General features: G+C 40.2%; 1 protein-coding gene across 6 annotated transcripts in view; it reads right to left on the bottom strand.

The window, feature by feature from the left end:
- phf21ab (PHD finger protein 21Ab) overlaps positions 1–19338 on the bottom strand; it is a 28297-nt gene extending 8959 nt beyond the window's left edge. The window contains exons 1-14 of one of the 6 annotated variants that reach the window (XM_084733619.1): positions 18775–19338; positions 14549–14588; positions 11731–11782; positions 11111–11200; positions 10340–10372; positions 10149–10214; positions 6508–6660; positions 5981–6217; positions 4441–4530; positions 2339–2671; positions 1843–1956; positions 1711–1762; positions 1539–1618; positions 856–916 (exon numbers count right to left, since the gene is read on the bottom strand). In XM_084733619.1, coding sequence (XP_084589745.1) covers positions 856–916; positions 1539–1618; positions 1711–1762; positions 1843–1956; positions 2339–2671; positions 4441–4530; positions 5981–6217; positions 6508–6660; positions 10149–10214; positions 10340–10372; positions 11111–11200; positions 11731–11772 — 1351 coding nt within the window. In that variant the 5' untranslated portion in view covers positions 11773–11782; positions 14549–14588; positions 18775–19338. The remainder of the gene's footprint in view (positions 1–855; positions 917–1538; positions 1619–1710; positions 1763–1842; positions 1957–2338; positions 2672–4440; positions 4531–5980; positions 6218–6507; positions 6661–10148; positions 10215–10339; positions 10373–11110; positions 11201–11730; positions 11783–14548; positions 14589–18774) is intronic. The other 5 variants (XM_084733620.1, XM_084733623.1, XM_084733624.1 and 2 more) reach the window with 5 other exon arrangements.
- Between the last annotated feature and the right edge of the window lie 1303 nt (positions 19339–20641).

Here is a 20641-nt window from a genome sequence, read left to right as displayed (position 1 = left end):
TTATCCTTATACCACCAAACAAGTCCCTGAAAAATCTTATGGCCACTGAAAACATTAAAAACATTAGATGATGATTAGATGTTTTAAAGTTGATCATTATCAGGCCTGTAACCCTAACTCTAGCAAAAAATACATTTATTTCATTTTTTTCTGATTTGTCTCAATATCCCCAACAATCTGCAACCTGATTTCATTGTGATATTTGATATTACATCACATTATTTTCAAAGTCATGCTGCAAAAGTTAAATCTCAAAACTTGTGCACTCTTCAAATTGAAAAGCTTGTTATTAATTGTTGATTAATTAATTAAGCTCTGACTAACAGTCACCCTCCATCTACTGCAGGTAACACACTGACCATGGATCAGTACCTCATGTAAACACACTTCAAATAATCTGAACTGTCCCTTTAAAATATGGCAGAAACAGGAAATATCATATTTCTGGTTGCATCTCTCGTATTTTCATCTCTCAGGTGGTTCATGTCATCAACAAGTATAAATCCGGCTTTACACATTAAACCCGAGTGAAGCGACAGAAAGCAGCAGAAGGAGGGAAGAAGACTTGTTTCACAGCATGTTGTTAGCAGCAACAGATTAGTCTCTATTCTACTGATTCTACTGATTCTACTGAATCTACTGAATCTGCTGAATCTCCACCAGCCTCAGTGAACCTGCTCCTCCTCTCCTGCTCTCTAGTTTCTGCTGCACTGTGTCGTATCTCCACCTGATTCTACTCCCTGTCTGTCTTTACTGAGTCTATTCTACCGTCTCTGGTCTGCTTCTCCCAGTTCTTACTGGTCTGCAGGTACCAGCTGCTGGTCTGTGACCTGTGCATCAGTTTTTCATACGGACCTCTCTTCCTGGTTCCCTGGTGCAGAGGGCTGTTCAGGTAACTCACTGCACTCTTTTTCCTCTGGAACACAAACAAGAAAAGAGGAAAAACATGTTGATGTGAATAATAATTAAACACAAAATATGTAAATTCAATTATTAAAGGAGCAATACGTAGCAAATAGCCTGCAAAAATTGAACCAAATAGTGAGTTTGAGCAATAAACTATATTTTAAATAGGTTGAAATCCTTTTTAAGACATAATCCATAGTTGTTTCTCACTGCCTCCTCCTGCCTCTGCCTGCTGGAGACTCTCAGCTGACTCAAGTCAAGCTAGCATTAGCATTAGCTTACATCAGCCAGCTACTCTTATGAAATCTGCTTGTGAGTCATATTTTAGCAACAAAGTCCACCGTCGTCAGCTAGAAAAGAGAATCTGCTTTTGTTTAACTTCTCTAAGGAACCACAGACTTCATCTGATGTTAAACTGTTAGAACAGTTAACTGCATAAATACAGTGCGGTGGAAAGCTTGGCAGGCATAGCAACAGTAACTAAGGAGGGCGGGGCTTAGCGACAGGTCAATTTAAGACAATGTAAGACTTTCTGAAGACCTGCAGCTGCTCTGTTTCAGTATTTCATTCTGGCAAAACTATCTGAAACTATAAAAAGTTTGTTTTAAAGATCCTTCTGTTGGTGTTCGTACCTCAGGTTCAAACACGGCGCCGCTGTACACCGGGTTAGCTGTCGTTCTCCTCTTCCTCTCTTGTCGTTTGCTCTGGATTTCTGTAATCAGAACAGAGGTTTTAATGCAGAAACCTTCCTGGAGAAGGAGGAGGAACCTGGAGGATCCTCCAGTTGTTCTAACAGTCACTCACCTTCCAGGTGGTCGTGTGTTACGAGGCCCAGAGACACCATGAAGGCCAGTTTCTAAAAGAGACAAACAGATCTGTTAGAGAACCTGTCAGTGACACAGAACACATGAGCTGTTAGTCGTCTCTCCGCTCTACCTCTGGGTTCTCCTCTTTCTTGGGTCTGGGAGGAGGAGACAGCGGAGGAGTGGAAGAGGAGGGGAGGCTGACGACGGCCTTCTGCTCGGCTCCACCTCCTGATTTAACAGTCTGCTGAGAGGAGAGAGGAGGAGGAGGAGGAGGAGGAGGAGGAGACAATGGCAGCAGTAAGAACAGATTTCAGTCACAAACAGGCCTGTAAAAATCCACACTAACAATAATCCCACAAATAAAGAAATGAAGAGTGAAACAAAGTTGAATGAATGTGATCAGTTCAGGGGAAATAAACAAAAGAGTTTTCTGATTCTATCCTGCAAAGATTTATTTCACTAAAATTCAACTTTTGAATCATTTTTTAAAATCAGTTCCATCCCCAGTTATTATTAATGACTGATAAAAAGTGGAGTTGGGGGGTTTTTCTGGGTTCTGAGAGGGGAGCACGCCAAATACAGTGTGAGAACCGCTGGGTTAAATAAAGGCTGTGTTCAGGTCCTACCTTGGGCTCAGTGGTCAGGCTGCTGATCTGGATTGGCTGGGCGGGAGTCGGGGTGGGGATAGGGGTGGGGTTGGGTGCCTGGGCGGGGCTGGCGAGGCGGGTGGGGGCAGCGGAGACTGGCGTGGTGATGACGATGCCCGTCAGCGGGGTGGAGCCGGTCTTGCTGCAGGGCTGCCCGTTGACGATGCGGACCTGGTGGATGGGAGCCGCCGAGGGCGACAGCTTGGTGGCCAACATGACGGGCCTCTGGAGCAGCTGGGGGGCCGCCATCATGGGTGGGGGAGGGGCCGGGGCGATGGGAACGTTGGTGGGCGTGGCCGGTTTTGGCCTGACCTGGTGACAGCAGACAGCCAATCAGAAAACAGCTGCAAAATGACCAGACACTGCTGGGCGACGCCACTGTGGACCTCTGACTGCTCTACGACTACATTTCCCCTGATGATCTGAGTCCTACTGACACACTCAGTTTATCAATCAATCAATCAATCAATTTCAAGGACATGAATGAATGGATGTCCAGCAATTTTCTGCAGTTAAAATGATAAAACAGAGATTATTATCATCGGGGAGAAGGCTAACAGACAGAAATCTCCTTTAAATTGTCACAGAGGACTCTGGAAAACAGCACGCAGATCAGAAATAATTTCGTCATCTTGGACGCTGACCTCACGTTTCAGAACCAAAAAAAAAACGAGTTCAAACCGGATTTTATCATTAGAGAATTATCTCCGAAGTCAGGAGCTTTTTATTCCAGAATGACGCTGAAAAACCTGTCAACTGCTGTAACGAATATCTACAAAGCACTTCGATCGACCGCAAGTTTTAACTAGAAAAACAAAAATTGACAATATAAAACTTGTGCTGAGGCTACACTGGCTGCCAGTACATTTTAGAACTGTTCTACTGATGGTGTGCACTGAAATGTGCATGGCAGCACACACTGTCCCTCTAGTTTGTTTGCCTTAATAAATATACAGTATGTGGCGTTTCTACCCCACTGCCCAAAAGACTAAGAGGAGAAAATGCAAACAGGTATCTGCGTCTGTATTTTAAAGAACACAGATGGCTGCTGTTACTGTGGCGAAAAGAAGACAGTTTGATTTAAAGTCATTTCTCATGAGCTGTTTGGGGGATACATTTATTTTTATTTTCATCTGATAATCCTTAACGCAGAAAAACAACATAATTAAACATACATTTATTGCAGCCAAATGAAACTGAACTTTCACAAACGTTTTTTGAAAAGTTTTCACACAGCACTGCTTTCTTTTTTTTTAAATTTACACATCGTCCCAACTTTTTTGGAACAGAGGTTGTACATTCAGCTTCCATCCATTCTCTTGAGTTTTATGGGAGTTCATCCACAAGTGTTACAATATCGCCATCTGCTGGACTGTATGTTAAAGGTGGGCTGTGCTACTCTAACTCAATACAGCTTCATTTATTTGGGAAGGTGGACCTCAGAATTTTTTTAAACAGTCAAAAGTAGGACTTAAAGAACAAAATGTTGAGAACTTTATCGTTGACATAAATCCAACCTTATTATGTATGAACTTGTGTACTGCCCCTGGTGACCTGGTCTGTTCTGTTAGTTTTATAGATTTATTTTATGGTGTTTATATGACTGATACTACAACTAGTACTAACAATGATCCCTCGACTGAACCAGTCAGAGCTCCCAGTGGCATTACTCAGCTCAGGTAAACACCATCAACATGTTTCCACTTATAAAGGGTTAAAACACACCAACAGCCAGGAACACAAAATACCAAGAAGCTGCAGGAAAACGAGCTCTCACCACAGAAGGTCAAACACACACTCACACACACGCACGCACACACACACACACACATTCACAGGCAGGAAACCTTCAAAACAACCCGTTCACAGGTCAGTTGGAAAATTAAAAAAGCACAACGAGAGGAGAAGAGATGAGTAGAGGCAGCACAGAGCAAACAATGTTTTAGTGCCACGGAGCAAGGCATGAGTGTTTGCTTTGGTGCACTCCTGCCCCCTGCTGGAGAGTGAGCGAGTCACCTCATGTGGGCCACACACAGGTCTGAGGGGGTTAGGGTTTGGAGGCGGGTCTTACAGGGACGCACCTGTGGCTGAAAGGTGGGTCGAGGCGTCAGTCTAGGAGGAGGGACAAACTGAGGAACTTTGATTGGCTGGGCGGTGGTGGTGGCCTGCACCTGAGACAAAACCACAGCAGATGTGGATCTGTGCTGCTGTTACACTGACACGTCTGTTAAACTGACACGTGTGTTACACTGACACGTCTGTTACACTGACATGTCTGCTGCTGTTACACTGACATGTCTGTTACACTGACACGTCTGTTACACTGACATGTCTGCTGCTGTTACACTGACATGTCTGTTACACTGACACATCTACTGCTGTTACACTGACACGTCTGTTACACTGACACATCTACTGCTGTTACACTGACACGTCTGTTACACTGACACGTCTGCTGCTGTTACACTGACACATCTACTGCTGTTACACTGACACGTCTGTTACACTGACACGCCTGCTGCTGTTACACTGACACGTCTGTTACACTGACACATCTACTGCTGTTACACTGACACGTCTGTTACACTGACACGTCTGCTGCTGTTACACTGACACACCTGCTGCTGTAACACTGACACGTCTGTTACACTGACAAGTCTGTTACACTGACATGTCTGCTTCTGTTACACTGACACATCTACTGCTGTTACACGTCTGTTATACTCACATGTCTGCTGCTGTTACACTGACACGTCTGTTACACTGACACGTCTGTTACACTGACACATCTACTGCTGTTACACGTCTGTTATACTCACATGTCTGCTGCTGTTACACTGACACGTCTGTTACACTGACACATCTGTTACACTGATTCCTGCTGTTGTTAACTTTACACGTCTGTTACACCGACACGCCTGCTGCTGTAACATTAACATGTCTGTTACACTGACATGTCTGTTACACTGACATGTCTGTTTCACATTTGTTACACTGACACGTCTGTTACACTGCTGTTATACTGACATGTCTGCTGGCTGGTGTTACACGTTTGTTACACTACGGTATCTGCTGCTGTTACAGCAACAGTTGTGTTACACTGACACGTCTGTTTCACGTTTGTTACACTGACATGTCTGTTACACTGCTGTTACACTGACACGTCTGCAGCTTGTGGATGAATTTCGTTGTGCTTCTTTCGACTGTGACCTGGAGACTTGCATAATCAGGACGTTGGGGTTACATGACCGTTTTGTTTGAACTCAAATTCTCGTTTTCTTTTGTTTTACATGAAAATGTGGCAACATGAGATAAACGAGCCACAGTAATGTTTGACTGGTCAGTGAGCTGCTACTGCTGCTGTCAGTTTGGCTGCTAAAAGGCCACCACTCACACCACAGCCTGCTGGATTAGAGAAACGCAGGGACACTTTTCAACTCTCTAAAACCCCCTGAAGGCAGTTTAAAAACCCACAGGTCAACAGACAGCTGTCAAAATGCTCGTCTACACTCAGTAACTCTCCTCAGCTCTACAGATGAACAACACAACACAAACTGTACAATAAGTCAGATTCAAGAAAGACGATGATGATGCACAGCGGCGGGAACCAGAGGGTCTTACCACCATGGCGTTCTTGGATACCAGTCGCACGGGCTCCGAGCTCTGGTTGGTCAGCTTGCTGGCCACCTGCAGGTTGATGGGGGCATTCTGCGAGTCGGGTTTGGTGATAGCTGTGGTTACCATAGCGACAGTGGGCGGGCGTTGTGGCAGGACAGAGCCGGGCAGGGCGGGCGTGGCGGCAGCTTTCAGCACCAGAGGTAGAGTCTTTGTGGTGAGGACCGGCGTGACTGTCAGGGTCTGTTGAGGGAAAATTTAACCCACGAAACTGATGCTGCATGACTGATAATGATGTCTGCGGCAAAACTGTGATTTTGAGTTATGTAAATAAAATGTGATGAACTGAATTTGATTTTCAATATCAGATACCGAACTGTGACTTGATGCCCAAAGATTCTGATAACATTTCCTGCTTTTACTGGATGTCAGTTCAAGGCCAATTAAATAAAAGTAAATAAAAGTCACCTCAAATTAATAAAGCTATAAGTTCACTGCAGTGATGTTAAATCCACATTGTGTGTGTTTCCTACCTGCTGCAGTCCTCCAGGTATCTGCTGGCTCTGCAGCAGGTTGGCCGGCTTGATGTCGCCGCCTGCTGGAGGAGTTTGGACGTGCAGCTGCAGCTTCGCCTCCGGCTCCTGCTTCACCAACAGCTCCTTCCTCAGCTGCTCCACCACCTTTTTCTGCAGGAGGAGGTTAAACAATTAATATTACTGTATAATATATAGTTTACATATATATATATACACACACACACACATTTTTTGACATTTTGTGGACCAAACTACTAACTGATTGGTGGAAGAATTATTGCCAGATTGATCACTACTACAGGCAAGATTGCAACAGGATTAATTAATTGATTAATTGGACTTTGAAGGCTCGCAGAACCGCTGACTCAGCCATTCTGAAAAGACAAACCTGCACCTGACAAACCCGCAGAAAATCATCAGTGGCTCTTTTGAAAAGGTCAATAATCAATAATCGCCGCAGCTGTAACGCTCAGCTTTGCTACAGTCACAGCACACACTGTGATGTAGAGTTCACACACACTCACACACACACACACAGTGAGTCGGTCCTGATGTACGGAGTCAGGACTGAGAGATAAAGCACATCTGTTGCTTAGCAACACTTGACTCTCAGGCAGCAACTTCATGCAGTGACACACGACCATAAAGAGGCCTGAAGACAGTTTTAGTAGTTCTGATTATTGTTTCTAATTAATCAAGTACTTTATGGTAACTGCAAAAATTATAAAAATGTTTTATTTTTATTTTTCATAACCTCTCAAGGCCGACCTGCAGGCAGACTTTGGGAATCATGAGTCTAAACTGTGGAGTCTGTGAGGTCAAGAGTTTAAACCTGAAAACACCTGTCAGTTAAAAATCATCCCTGCTCTATTAAAACACCAGAAGAGTCCTGACAGCTTGTACTAAACACAAAACAAAATGTTCTAAATAAATAAATTCATTCATTCATTCATTTTCTGTAACCACTAATTTCCAAGGGGTCGTGGGGGGTGGAGTCTATCCCAACTGACACTGGGCGAGAGGCGGGGTTCACCCTGGACAAGTCGCCAGTTCATCGCAGGGCTAATAAATAAATTGCTCCAAATAATAAAATGTTCTCAAAAAAATGTTCTAGATAAATAACGAAAAGTTCTAAATACAAACACTGTTTAAAATAAATAACAAAATGTTCTGAATAAATAAAAAGTTCTAAATAAATAAAATGTTTTAAATAAATGACAAATGTTCTGTTTCCTTGTTAAGTTTGTTCAGTCAGATGAACCCAGGACAGTCGGTTCCAGCACCATCACACTGTTCTACACATCTTAAAGAAAACTGAAAGTGAAACTTTTATTAAAACAAATCTCTGCTGACAGTTGTGGTGTCATTGCAGTAGGTGTTTCACCATCTGTTGCCTGCTGAAGATCTGACCTCTGCTCAGTGACCTCTACTGGTTTATATTTGTGCCATTAAAAGTTTGTACAGAAAATCATCAGTGGATCATTTTGATACTGAAGGAAACTTTATCAAAAAGTCTCCCTGAATGTCCACATTTCACTGAGTTGTTATAACTCGTCTGTTATAAGCTTAGAGGTTATAACTGTGGTCTGACAGCAGCTTCCCTCAGCTGAAACTGTTGCAGTCCAACAGTCTGCAGGTATTTGACCAGTTGAAACTCGTCCTCAGAGAAGCTCCTCCAGGCTCTCACCAAGTTTCAGCAAGTCGTCCACAGACTGTTTCACCTGCTTCACTTTGTCTCGTCTGTGGATCTGCAGCCCGCTGCAGACACGTTCAGCATGAAGCCACAGACGGCCAACAGACGCTCCAATACAAGACTGAGTCTGCACACAAATCACAAACTACAGCACGTTCAGAAACACACTCAGATAGTTCACACCACTTTCTGACATTTTATAGACCAAACAACTGATCAAAAAGTGACAACTGATCAATTAATCAGGAATAACCGTTTGTTGCAGCTCTAATAAAGAGGACGCCAACGATCTGGAAGCAAAGGAAGTTGCGATGTGTTACAGAACAGTCTGTGTGTCTCGTCCTGTCGGCTCATCTGTCTGAAAACATCCAGGAGCACAAACACAAACCAGCTTTTTACTTTTACTGATAATCTGCTTCATTTGTTCTCAGCAAATTTCAAACTAACATTCAGAGACGTCCGCCTGCATCTGCACACCTTATAAATCCCATTAGGGTTCTTCAAAGTAGCTTTAAAAGCAATAATTCTTCTTCTACAAGCAGTGGCTGTAATTCTGCACTTATCTGGAAGCAGCAGTGTTTCACTGGAAGACATGAAAACAAACAGTAAGTATGTAGAGAGGAGATAAAAATAGGAAGCTCGCTCAAAGTGGTTAAAAATAAACACACAAGACAAAAAACACAAGATTCACAGAGAGTGCAACATGAACCAGAGACGACAGGTACCAGGTACCAAACCAGGTACAAACCAGGTATAAAACCAGGTACCAAATCATGTACAAACAGGTACAAACCAGGTACCAAACCAGGTACAAACCAGGTACAAACCAGTTATAAAACCAGGTACAAACAAGGTATAAAACCAGGTACCAAATCATGTACAAACAGGTACAAACCAGGTACAAACCAAGTATAAAACCAGGTACCAAACCAGGTACCAAGCTCGCTCAAAGTGGTTAAAAATAAACACACAAGACAAAAAACACAAGATTCACAGAGAGTGCAACATGAACCAGAGACGACAGGTTCATCTGTCTGGACCAGGTACCAAACCAGGTACAAACCAGGTATAAAACCAGGTACCAAATCATGTACAAACAGGTACAAACCAGGTACCAAACCAGGTACAAACCAGTTATAAAACAAGGTACCAAACCAGGTATAAAACCAGGTATAAAACCAGGTACCAAATCATGTACAAACAGGTACAAACCAGGTACAAACCAGGTACCAAACCATGTACAAACAGGTACAAACCAGGTACCAAACCAGGTACAAACCAGTTATAAAACAAGGTACCAAACCAGGTATAAAACCAGGTATAAAACCAGGTACCAAATCATGTACAAACAGGTACAAACAGGTACAAACCAGGTACCAAACCAGGTACACCCAGACACCACAGAGCCTTTGTTTGAAGTGACTGTTGGTAACATTTTTTTAAACAAAACAACCACAGAGCAAAATGATCACAAAGATACGCAAAAGTGATAAAAGAATTGAAGAGACACCAAACAACAACAAAAAAGAACCAAGAGACACAAAAGGATCAAGAGGACATGCAAAATGACTGCAGACAGACACCAAAGCACCACAAAGAGACTCAAAACAGACCACAAAGAGACACAAAAGGACCAAAATGAGACACACAACATCTGCCAAAGCAAGAAAAAACAACCGCAACAATTAATTGATTATCAAAATGGTGATTAATAATCGCATGACATAGAAACTGACATGGATATTTTATGATTGGTTCCTCAAATGAATGGCTTAATTTTCATAATAAACAACCACAACTGATTCAAACAAACAAAAACTTGAATGACAACATTTTGAATTTGGATTTCTAATAGTTTTTAAATGTGTGTGTGTGTGTGTGTGTGTGTGTGTGTGTGTGTGTGTGTGTGTGTGTGTGTGTGTGTGTGTGTTAGACGATGCAGTACCTGTTTCTCACTGAGTGCTGTGATCTTTGCTTGAAGTTCGTGGAGCTGCTTCTTCAGATCTGCGTTCTGGAAACAGGAGTGAGTTAAAAAAACACAAACTGAAGATGTAAACTTGTGTAAAGTCACTGTGGTGAACATGAGGACGGACATTTATCACGATTATTTAATCACATGAACACGTGGTGGTTTACCTGAGGGTCCTGCTTCATCTGGGCAACCAGTTTCTGCAGAAGAAGACGAGCGAGAGTCAGAAAAATACAAATCACAGTGACACCTGCTGGACAAAATGACAAACTGCAACCTGAGGGCTGCAAATGTTTATACAGGATGTAAAACAACACAACAACATATCAAGTAATTATTTCCAAGTTACAACAACAACAACAAAAAGTAAATTATAGCATAAAAAGTTGTAATCTTGAGCTGAAAGGTCATATTTATGACATACAAGGTGGAAATTATGAGATAAAAAGTCAAACTTATGTGATACAAAGTCATATTTATAAGCTAAAAAGTTTCTGTATGGTTGTATGATCACAGTAAAAGCAGCTTTTATCTGGTTTTATTTGCCTTATTGTGTGTTTGCTGCCTTTATACAAGAAAATCTGTCAGTTTAACGTTATTTTAGCAACTAGTTAACTAACGTGAAGTTAGTTAACCAGCATATAATGCAGTCGCCATCAAATGAGACTGAACTGTTTTCTGTGGTTGAACTTGTCCATGTTTAAGAGGGAGAGGACACTGATGTGGGTGTCTTGATTGTAATTGGCCAAAACTTTACTGCGACAAAGATGGCGACCTGCAAAAGGTTTTCTGAAAGCGACTAGTTTGCAGGTTTGTAGATACATCGAGTCGTTTACTCGTACCTGGAGATTCACACCTGTTTTCTCGACTAAACGTAGTTTAGAGCAGACAAGTGAGGTCAAAGGTCATGTAGTGAGACCAAGGCTTTGCTCGGTTACCTGATGGATCTGGATCTCCACCTTCAGAGCCTCCTGTAACGTCTGTAATTCCATCATGGATCCAGTCAGTCTGCCAGCCGATCGATCAGCCTGCACACAGAGAAAAGGTCTGAACAGCCCGTTCAACAGAAATCAGACGCATCGGGGGCTGGGGTCCACGGCTGTTGTCATGGCAACATGAGGCACAACCATATAAGGATATCCTATGTGATGCTGACGGTAATACTTTCCTGTCAAGGTCAAAGAAGGTCACAGGAAGTCCTTACCACAGACTGTAAATAAAGATGGACGCCGTGTCTCCTCTTCCTCACACGGTACAAAACTAACGTCAAAATATGATGAACACAACATGAATATATCCTCAAATAATTAATTAAAACCAAACAAACATCAGTGTGAGGAACCACCTAAAGTGACAGAAACGTGACGTGAACTCCCATCTGCTATCATGGAGGGGGCGGGATTTATGACCTATACTGCAACCAGCCAGCAGGGGGCGAATCTGTCCTGTCGTCCATCTTTATATACAGTCACTGGTCTGAACCACTGAAACTGCTCTCACATCAACTTGTCAGGATTATATACAACAACATATATTTATAGATGATAAAATATTTTACCTTAACACCGTCTCCAGTAGGAAAACCATCCAACTGAAGCATTAAAGTGCCGCTGAAGACAAAAACAAACCACACAAAACATTTAACTTTAATTTTTCATTATTAAACTGAAATAAAGTTCACAAAACCTCCATTATAATTACAATTAAACAACTTTACACAAAACAGCTTTTACTTTTAGAAATTCTGACATTACTCTGAGTTTGTCTTTATTTTGTGTTAAATATTTAAAATGGGACCCGACTGATACTGGACTTTGATCACAATGATCGCTCAAATGTGCTCATCAATGGTTGTGAGAAAAGAAATGTAACAGAGGCAAAATAGTTTTGTTTTAAATTACGTCTGCGCACTTTATTTAAAAACACTAATAATCAATCAATCCTTAATATTAATACACACTCACACATAACACACTTTCAGGGTCCCTGCACTTTTTCTGAAGTCAAATTCACTCTGAAATCTTTTCCAGCAGCTTCCAGTTGTGATAAATGATATTTATGTACAGAAATAATGTAGATAGAAAATGTTTAAATCAGATGTTCTTGTGACATAAACAACTAAAATGATGTATTATAACAAAATCCTGAAGAAGAGAGACAAAGATATGCAAAATGATCATCAAGGGACAAAAGGATAAAAAAGAGACACAAAATAACCACAAGGAAACACAAAACAACCACAAGGAAACACAAAACAACCCCAAAGAAACACAAAACAACCACAAGGAAACACAAAACAACCACAAGGAAACACAAAACAACCCCAAAGAAACACAAAACAACCACAAGGAAACACAAAACAACCCCAAAGAAACACAAAACAACCCCAAAGAAACACAAAACAACTGCAAAGAGATGTGAAATGACAGAAAAGATGATGAATAAAATGTTTAAATCAGACGTTATTGTGACATAAACAACCAAAATTATGTTTTAACGACAGAATCCTGCAGAACGGAGACAAGTTAAAAAAAACAAAAAAAAAACAACAACAAAGATTCATGTGACACCTGCCTGTCAGCAGATGAGGCTCCTATTAGAGCTGCAACAGTTAATCAGTTATTAATCAATGATTCGATTAATCACTGTTTTGATAATTGATTAGTCGGTATGAGTAATTTTTAAAGAAAATAATTTTTAAAAATTATTGTGGACAAAAGACGACATTTGAGAACGTCATCTTTGGCTCTGATCAACGTTTTTCACCATGTTCTGATCAAAGAGTTCATTGATCAGTGGAGAAAATGATCGACAGATTAATCGATGATAGTTTAATTATTTATCAAAGGACTCCACCATGCACACACACAGATATATATTTATATATATACACATATATATAAATATATATGATGTTACTCAGTGTAAATGTATTTCAAACTTATTTTAAGTAACTTTTATTAGTGTCTGTAAAATCTAAATAAATGAACATTAATATAATATTATTAAACAATAGGAAGAGGTGAATTAATTTATTGTGATTATTTTCATTTTCCAAGTAAAAAGTTTAAAAGTAACTTTGAATTGAAAATGCTCAACTGTACCTTCAAACACATCACATGTAACTTATTTATTCAATTTATGTCATGATTATATCATATTTATAAAGGGCTACGTCACTTTATTATCATCCGACTGAAACGGATAAATAAGATAAATGTAACTTCACTAAAACCAGATGAATTAAAGGACCAGTATGTAGGTTTTAGTGGCGTCTAGTGGTGAGGTTGCAGATTGCAAACACCTCGTCTGACTCCCCCACAAACTGTGTAAAACCAAAAGGCTGAGCCAGTGTTTAGTTTGTCCCTTCTGGGCCACTGTAGAAACACAGCGGTGTCACTCCCTCTGTGGATATTAAAGGGCTCATCACAATTATTCTTATTTTCAGGTGATTAAACACTCATGAAAACATCTGTATTAATATTATATTACATTTCTGTCATATTCTGATAATCTGACTCACTGGTCCTTTAAATCAGTGGTTCCCAACCTTTTCTCCTCGGAGAACGTTCTACTTGTATCGAAGGAAACATGAAAACAAAACTATAATCACATTACTTTGATTATTAATGGCTGCCAGACAGAAATAAAATAAATCAGATATTTGCTGAGCCAGAATGTACAGGAAGTTAATGTTTAATTGATTAATTATCAAATAAGAACTTAACTGATTAAACATGTATTCAATCAATAGTCTAGAAATGGCATTAATTGCATTTCATTTTACATTGTTTTGTGTGGTCGAGCCGTTCATTGGATAAGGAAACAAAATTAAACTTAAAATAAGAAAAATAGAGAAATCAAGAAACATTTAGTTTATCAGTTAAAGAAAAAGGAAACCAAGTCTGACAGACAGGTGACACATTTAGAAACATGAAACTTTGTCGTATTTTCCTTTAATTTGTCTCTGTCTATAGAATTTGACCACAAAACATAACTTTGGTTGATAAAAGCACAATAACATCTGATTTAATGTGAAGAAGAGGAGAAATAATGATTTTGTTAATGAATATGTTACTGACCACAGCTGGAAGGAGCTGGATTACATTAAAAAGAACTTAAAAAGTGCTTAAATCTGACTTTGGAAAAGATGCACAAACCCTGAAACTGTGACTGTAGTTGAGCTCAGAGGAGACAAAGTCTTACAGACCCTCTGGGATTTCTGGCGACCCCCTAAGGAGGTCCTGGACCTCAGATTTGGAACCAATGCATTAAATGATCATTATAATTTAAGTTACATACAACTTTTAATTCACCGATTGTTATTACATGTAAAATGACTTTATTATTTGAATAAATCAGCTGACAGGACTCACCACCTGGCTGTGGGACTGGACTCCACCCCTCAGTGCTGCCCTGTAAGACATAACAACCACACACTGTTAGAAACGCAGCCCGTGATAAGAAGTTTAGATCCAATAAGAAATCATCTTAAGTGATCAGTTTAGGATCCTACATCATTAAAGACCTCAGAATTTAATTATTTTTCACTTGAAACATCTGGTGGGTCAAATCCAACTTCATGGCGGGCCACGTTTGGCCAGCGGGCCACACTTTGGGCAGCCATGATTTATAGTCTTATCTGTATGGATGTTCATAAAGTCACTAAATTCTGTACTTTTAACTGCTGCATGGAGCCAAGTGCTACATTAGCTAACTGTTAGCTGTCTCTTCTCTGTGAAGTCTGTTAGGCAAGAGCTGGGTTAGCTAGCCAAAAACTGACAAGCTAGCAGTTAGAGGCATTCAAACAGTCAGTTGAGTGTAGCTAAATGTTAGCTATAACCATCATTTTTCTATGAACTTAAAGCTAACTGTTAACTGGACTGTATGAACCGTAGTTTGGAGCCATCTGCTAATTAGCTGTTAGCTATAAGCTGCAAACTCCACAGTTCATACAGTTAAGAACAAGCTAACTCTTAGCTATAGCTGCCGTTTACCTATGGACTCTCTATAATTCATAGCTAACTGGTAGTTTAGCCAAAGTTAGCTGTTGGTTATTGTTATGTCGCTCAATGCTAACTTTAAATGACTGAGATAAGTTTGTAAAGATTTGGAAAATAGTGAGAAACGGCATCACAATGAAGTGACGCCGTCATAATGTTTGTTTTGTTCAATCAACAGTCCAGAACTCAACATTATTACAAACATATTAAAATTATATCAAACATTCAAAGGAAAAGCAGCTAATCTTCACATCTGAGAAACTGGAACCATTCAGTATTTTTACAGGAAATATGATAGTTGATAATTAATTGATTAATGAACCAATGGTCTCAGCTGTGCTTGTATAAACTGTTGGGTATTTTAACTTATAAAGAAACATGATGTTTTATAAACTCTTCATGTGTTTTGTGTATAAAAATCTTAATCTGTAAACTAATCAAAGCTGTCAGATGAATGTGGGGGAGTAAAAAATACAAAATATCCCTCAGAGATCTGAAGAAGTACAGAGTGACATGAAAATGGAAAAATCTCAAAATATTAATAATATTAGTACTTCAATGAATTAACTTAATTACAGTCCATCACAGATCAGAGTTACAATCCAAGATAGTGAAACTGTAACAGAGTTTACGTTTTATTAAACTTTGTTCTTTTACTCCACTTCAATATAAATATTAGCACTTTTCAAAGTAAACTCATAAAGTTTGAAGTTAAAACTATCAAACAGCACATGAAGCTGTCTGACATTAATACAGTGAGTTCAGCTGCTGCTGATCACTTCCTGATAATTAATAAACGGTGTGTCAACACTTTACTTCAACTCTTCTGCTCAGCATTCATAGGCACTCTGTAATGTATGGTTCATAAATGGTTTATAACACATTATAATGTTGCTGTCAGCAGACAGGACATGTTTGTGTTTATGAAGGTACAGCATTTGTTCATTTTAACTATGAAGACACATTTTTTTATCATTCACACAGCAGAAAACACATATGACCGTCAACAGGAGCAGTTATAGATGTTAACAAAACATTCATCAACACTAAGACCTGCTTATTACAACATTACAGTGTGTTATTAGACATTTATTACATGTTTATAAACTGATTATAAAGCATAAACACAGGGATTAAAGTAATGTGGTATCAGCCAAGTACTCAGCTACAAGAAGTAAAAGTATCTGTAGTATAAGTACAGTAGTACTGCCAGCTACATGTGGTAAAAGTATCTGTAATTAAAGTACAGTAGTATTTGTTGAGGTACTTTGTCCCCCTGTGTGAGCAGAGACAGGAGACATGAGGAGGAGCAGCAGGTCACCGACTGACTGACTGACTGACTGACTGGTTCTTTCAGTGCCTCTGAAACATGTTTAAAAAAAACCAGCCTCTCTGCTGTTTCAGCCGCTGGTTAACTGGAGTAATTTGAAGTCGTCTGGATACGGACAAAATACAACCCCACAATAACTTTGACCAAACATCTTGATATTGATATTTATTGATTATATTATAGGGGTGGATGAAGATGTTTTCACAAAGTCTGAACATGATATTTCTGATCAATAATCATCAGCAATATCAATATAATGATGTAGCAGGTAAAGACAAATAATAGAAACGCTAGAAAAGTCTGGAAAATAAAATCACTTTACTGTAATAAAGCTGTAAAAACCAGGAAAATACAACACTTATGTCAATATCAATATTATATTAGCATTTTTGCTAACTCTGGTAAATTTACATCATGTTTTACACATTGATCCTCATTAATATGATCTGTTCCTGTTAAATAAACATGAATAAATAAACAAATATAAATAAGTGGCCCTAAATCTAACTGCAGAGGCAACAAAAAAGCAAGAAATGAAAGTGAAATGTTTCAGGTAACGGTTTCTGCTGCGGGAGTTCAGATTCTGAAAAGTGTGTTTTTGTTTTAGTGGTGAAATACATTTTTCATAAACTTTTCATTAACCCTCCACGGCCGTCTGTCCTTCATCAGAGTAGCCTCCTCACACTCTGTGTTGCTAAAATCATCCAAACCAACACACAGACATAAAGCCAGACTGTTCCTGTAACATGCTGAACTGAGTCAGGATGTTTCTGTTGAACTGTAAGGCTCACAGTGTGGAGAGAAAACCTGGTGGCCACCTGCATTAAATGTCTGGTAGCCATCGGGTCATGGTTACTGTCAAAACAAATGCTCGTAACACTGACACGTAAAAGAAGCCTTTGATTTTTCATGACATTATGTAATTTTCCTAATTTTTGAGATGAAATTCTTAAAAGTATCTTTTACTTTGGCAGTGACATAAATGTTTTATAACCCTCTTATTAACATACTATGACTGTCTGTCTGTCCAGGTGTTTTTCTGTGTTGCTAATCTCATCCAAACCAAAACACACCAACATAAAAAACACAAAAAAACTGAGATCAAACTCTAACGATGTGATGGTGAGGGCTCACAGTGTAGAAATAAAACCTGGAGGCCACCTACATGAAATATTTGGTGGCCACATTTAATAACGCTCCCAAAAATGATGATTAAAAACAGCTGCTGCCTTTTCATACATCACTGGAGTCATCTGCCTTTTCTTTGTGGTTCTATCAGTCGAAATGCAGTTCTAGTCCCTTGAAAAGTAGTTCCTGGGACTAAAAGTTCTGGGTATTTTGGGTGTAAACGCGGCTTTAGTGCCTCTTAATCACACGTACCGTTTTATAAGCAGCCTCTCTGTGGTGCTTCTTTACATCAGTGGCCCAGCAGTATGTAAACGCCGCCGGTTAATTGGAGTAATTGCTCCCTGGGTGGGACATGAAGTTGTCTGGATAAACTTCCATCAGCATCACATGCCGCTGCAGAGGCCCCGAAAAACCGAGAAATGAAGCTAAAATGGAGGTTTTCCAGATGAGAGCCGTGAAGTGTTTCTGCTGCGGGAGTTCACATACTGAAAAGTGTGTTTTTGTTTCGGCGCTGAAATAAATGTTTTATAACCTCCTTATGAGCCCTCTACGGCCGTCTGTCCTTATAAATTCACCGGAGCTGCCAGCTCACAGCGCGGTAAACTCTCGAGTGTCTCTCGGCGTTGCTAAAATCATCAAACCGACAGCCGACATTGCTCCGTGTGCGGCGGTGAAAAATGTTCCACAGAACAAGTGGAGAACGTTAGCTGTAGTTAGCCGCTAATGCTAACCGTGCTGTTAGCTGCGGTGGCTAACGCTAGCAGCCACGCTGATAACTTCCATCAAAGAGAAATAACGAGGTGAGAGACAGACAGAGACGCACATAAAGACACTGACAGAGGAACAGTCCCCACAGACGCCATCTTTCAGAGTCCTGACAGCGAGCAGCAGCCGTCGGTGGCTCTAAGTTCTATCGGCCCCTTGTCCTCCACAATATCAACTCCTAGAATAAGAAACAGAGCAGCTAAACACACAGAAACACAGAGGAGCTCCGCTGAACACAGCTCACACACGGCGGCTGCAGCCTCACACACCTGCTCACAAACAAACACACCAACACCGAGCGACACACACACTGCAGCCAACTTTGACTGCACAGAAAATTAAAGTTATGAAATTAAAAAGCCCAATGTGCACTTACTCAGCAGCAGTCCTCCTCTAGATTAATTAAATATATATGTATAAGAAGCCGATCCACGGTGGAATAACGGCACATAAACAGCCCGGCCGACTCCTGCCCGCACACCTGCGTTTTGTTGCTGTATTTTATATTTAGTTTGAGTAAATTTGTGTAAAAAACAGAGAAACTGAAGCTACAAAACAAGAAGAACTCTTCTTCAATCTCATTCAGCTCAGCCTCAGCACAGCACAGATCCCTGCGCTCCGGAGCTGGAGGAAGGGGCACAAAAACTACTCACACGGCCAAACAACGCGTCTTTATCCGCCTCAAACCGTTTGATATGCGTCCGACTTGTTGTTAAAGTTCGTTAAATCGAGCCGATCAGCGGCGCGAGGCGCGCACACAGTGTGTTCGAAAAGCGGACTACTTTTTGTGTCGGTGCGGCGAATTTATTTCACTTTGCCTAAGGAACGGCGGTGCTGCGACTCCCATTGCCTAGGGAAAAAACCCGGATGTAAACTCAGTGAAACTCTATGGAGAGAAAGTCGGTACACACACACACACACACACACACACACACACACACACACACACACACACACACACACACGCCATGAAAGTCGGCAGAGAAGCGGAGCAGTTTGTTGTGTTTCTCCTTCATGGAACCAGAGCGGCCGGTCCGCCCTCAGTCTGCCGCTGCTCAGGATCCATGTTCGGCTGCTCGCTGCCGGAGCTGCCGCACTGTTGCACTTTGTGGAGGAGGAAGAGGAGGAGGAGGAAGAGGAGGAGGAGGAGGGAGATGATGAAGAAGAGGAGGAAGAGGAGGAGGCGGGAGAGGATGAAGAAGAAGAAGAGGAGGAGGAGGAGGAGGACAGGTGGCACGGCCTTTTCATTAGTGCCTCAGTGGCTTCAGGGTGTCTTACCTTACAGATAAATAAACATGTGGAGGAATGTAACTGAGAGTAAATCACATTTATTATAAAATAAAATGAGAAGAGAAACTTTATTCATCTTAAAGAGCAGATGGTGAGTGAGTGCTAAAAATAAATATTCATGGAATGAAAATAGAATAAAATATTAAAAAAATATTCTATATAAATGAAGTATAATATAAAAGTGTAATGTTTATAATAGTGAAAAATATGCATAGTATGTAAGTGTATAATATTATATATCCATATATACATGTAATATGTAGAATGAACTTCAAACAATTTAAAAAATATATGTAAAATTACACTTAATAAAAAAACATAATCATTAAGAGTTTGGTCCCTTACAAGGTTTAATATCCAAGAGAGAAAAGATAAACTTTATTAATCTTAAAGAACAGGTGGCAAAACAGTGAGTACTAAAAATAAATACTAATGAAATGAAAGTGGAATTATATACATATATATGTATATATAAAATGCATATCTTATAATATGTAATATGTATAATACTATAAAAAGTGTATGTATAATATATGTATATAAAATAGAAAAAATGGCATTTAATGTGTATAATACTAAAAACTGTGTGTATGTATGTATATATACACATATATGTAATTTGTTAATATAATATTATATATACATTCATAGACAGTTAGTCCTGACAGTTTGAAGGTTCTCTCAGTTCTAGGACTGTGTTCTTCTGGACAGCGCCCTCTGATGGTGAACCTGGAATCTGCTGGAGTCACTCTCCCAGTTTGTGGGTCACAGCTCCTCCCAGTGCTCCCACCACCGCTGGAACCACTGTTGCCTTCACTGCCCACATCTCCTCCTGCTCCTCTTTCAGCTCGTGGTGTTTCTCGAGCTTCTCGTGTTCCTTCTTCCTGATGTTGCTGTCGACATCCATCATCACTGCCTTCTTCTGTTGTTTGTCCATCAGCACGATGTCTGGT

Source organism: Lutjanus erythropterus, chromosome 13, assembly GCF_056507025.1.
Source record: "Lutjanus erythropterus isolate fLutEry1 chromosome 13, fLutEry1.hap2, whole genome shotgun sequence".
Lineage (NCBI taxonomy): Eukaryota > Metazoa > Chordata > Actinopteri > Lutjaniformes > Lutjanidae > Lutjanus > Lutjanus erythropterus.
Note: the sequence above shows the minus strand (reverse complement) of the source record. Positions and strands in the feature narration are given on the sequence as shown.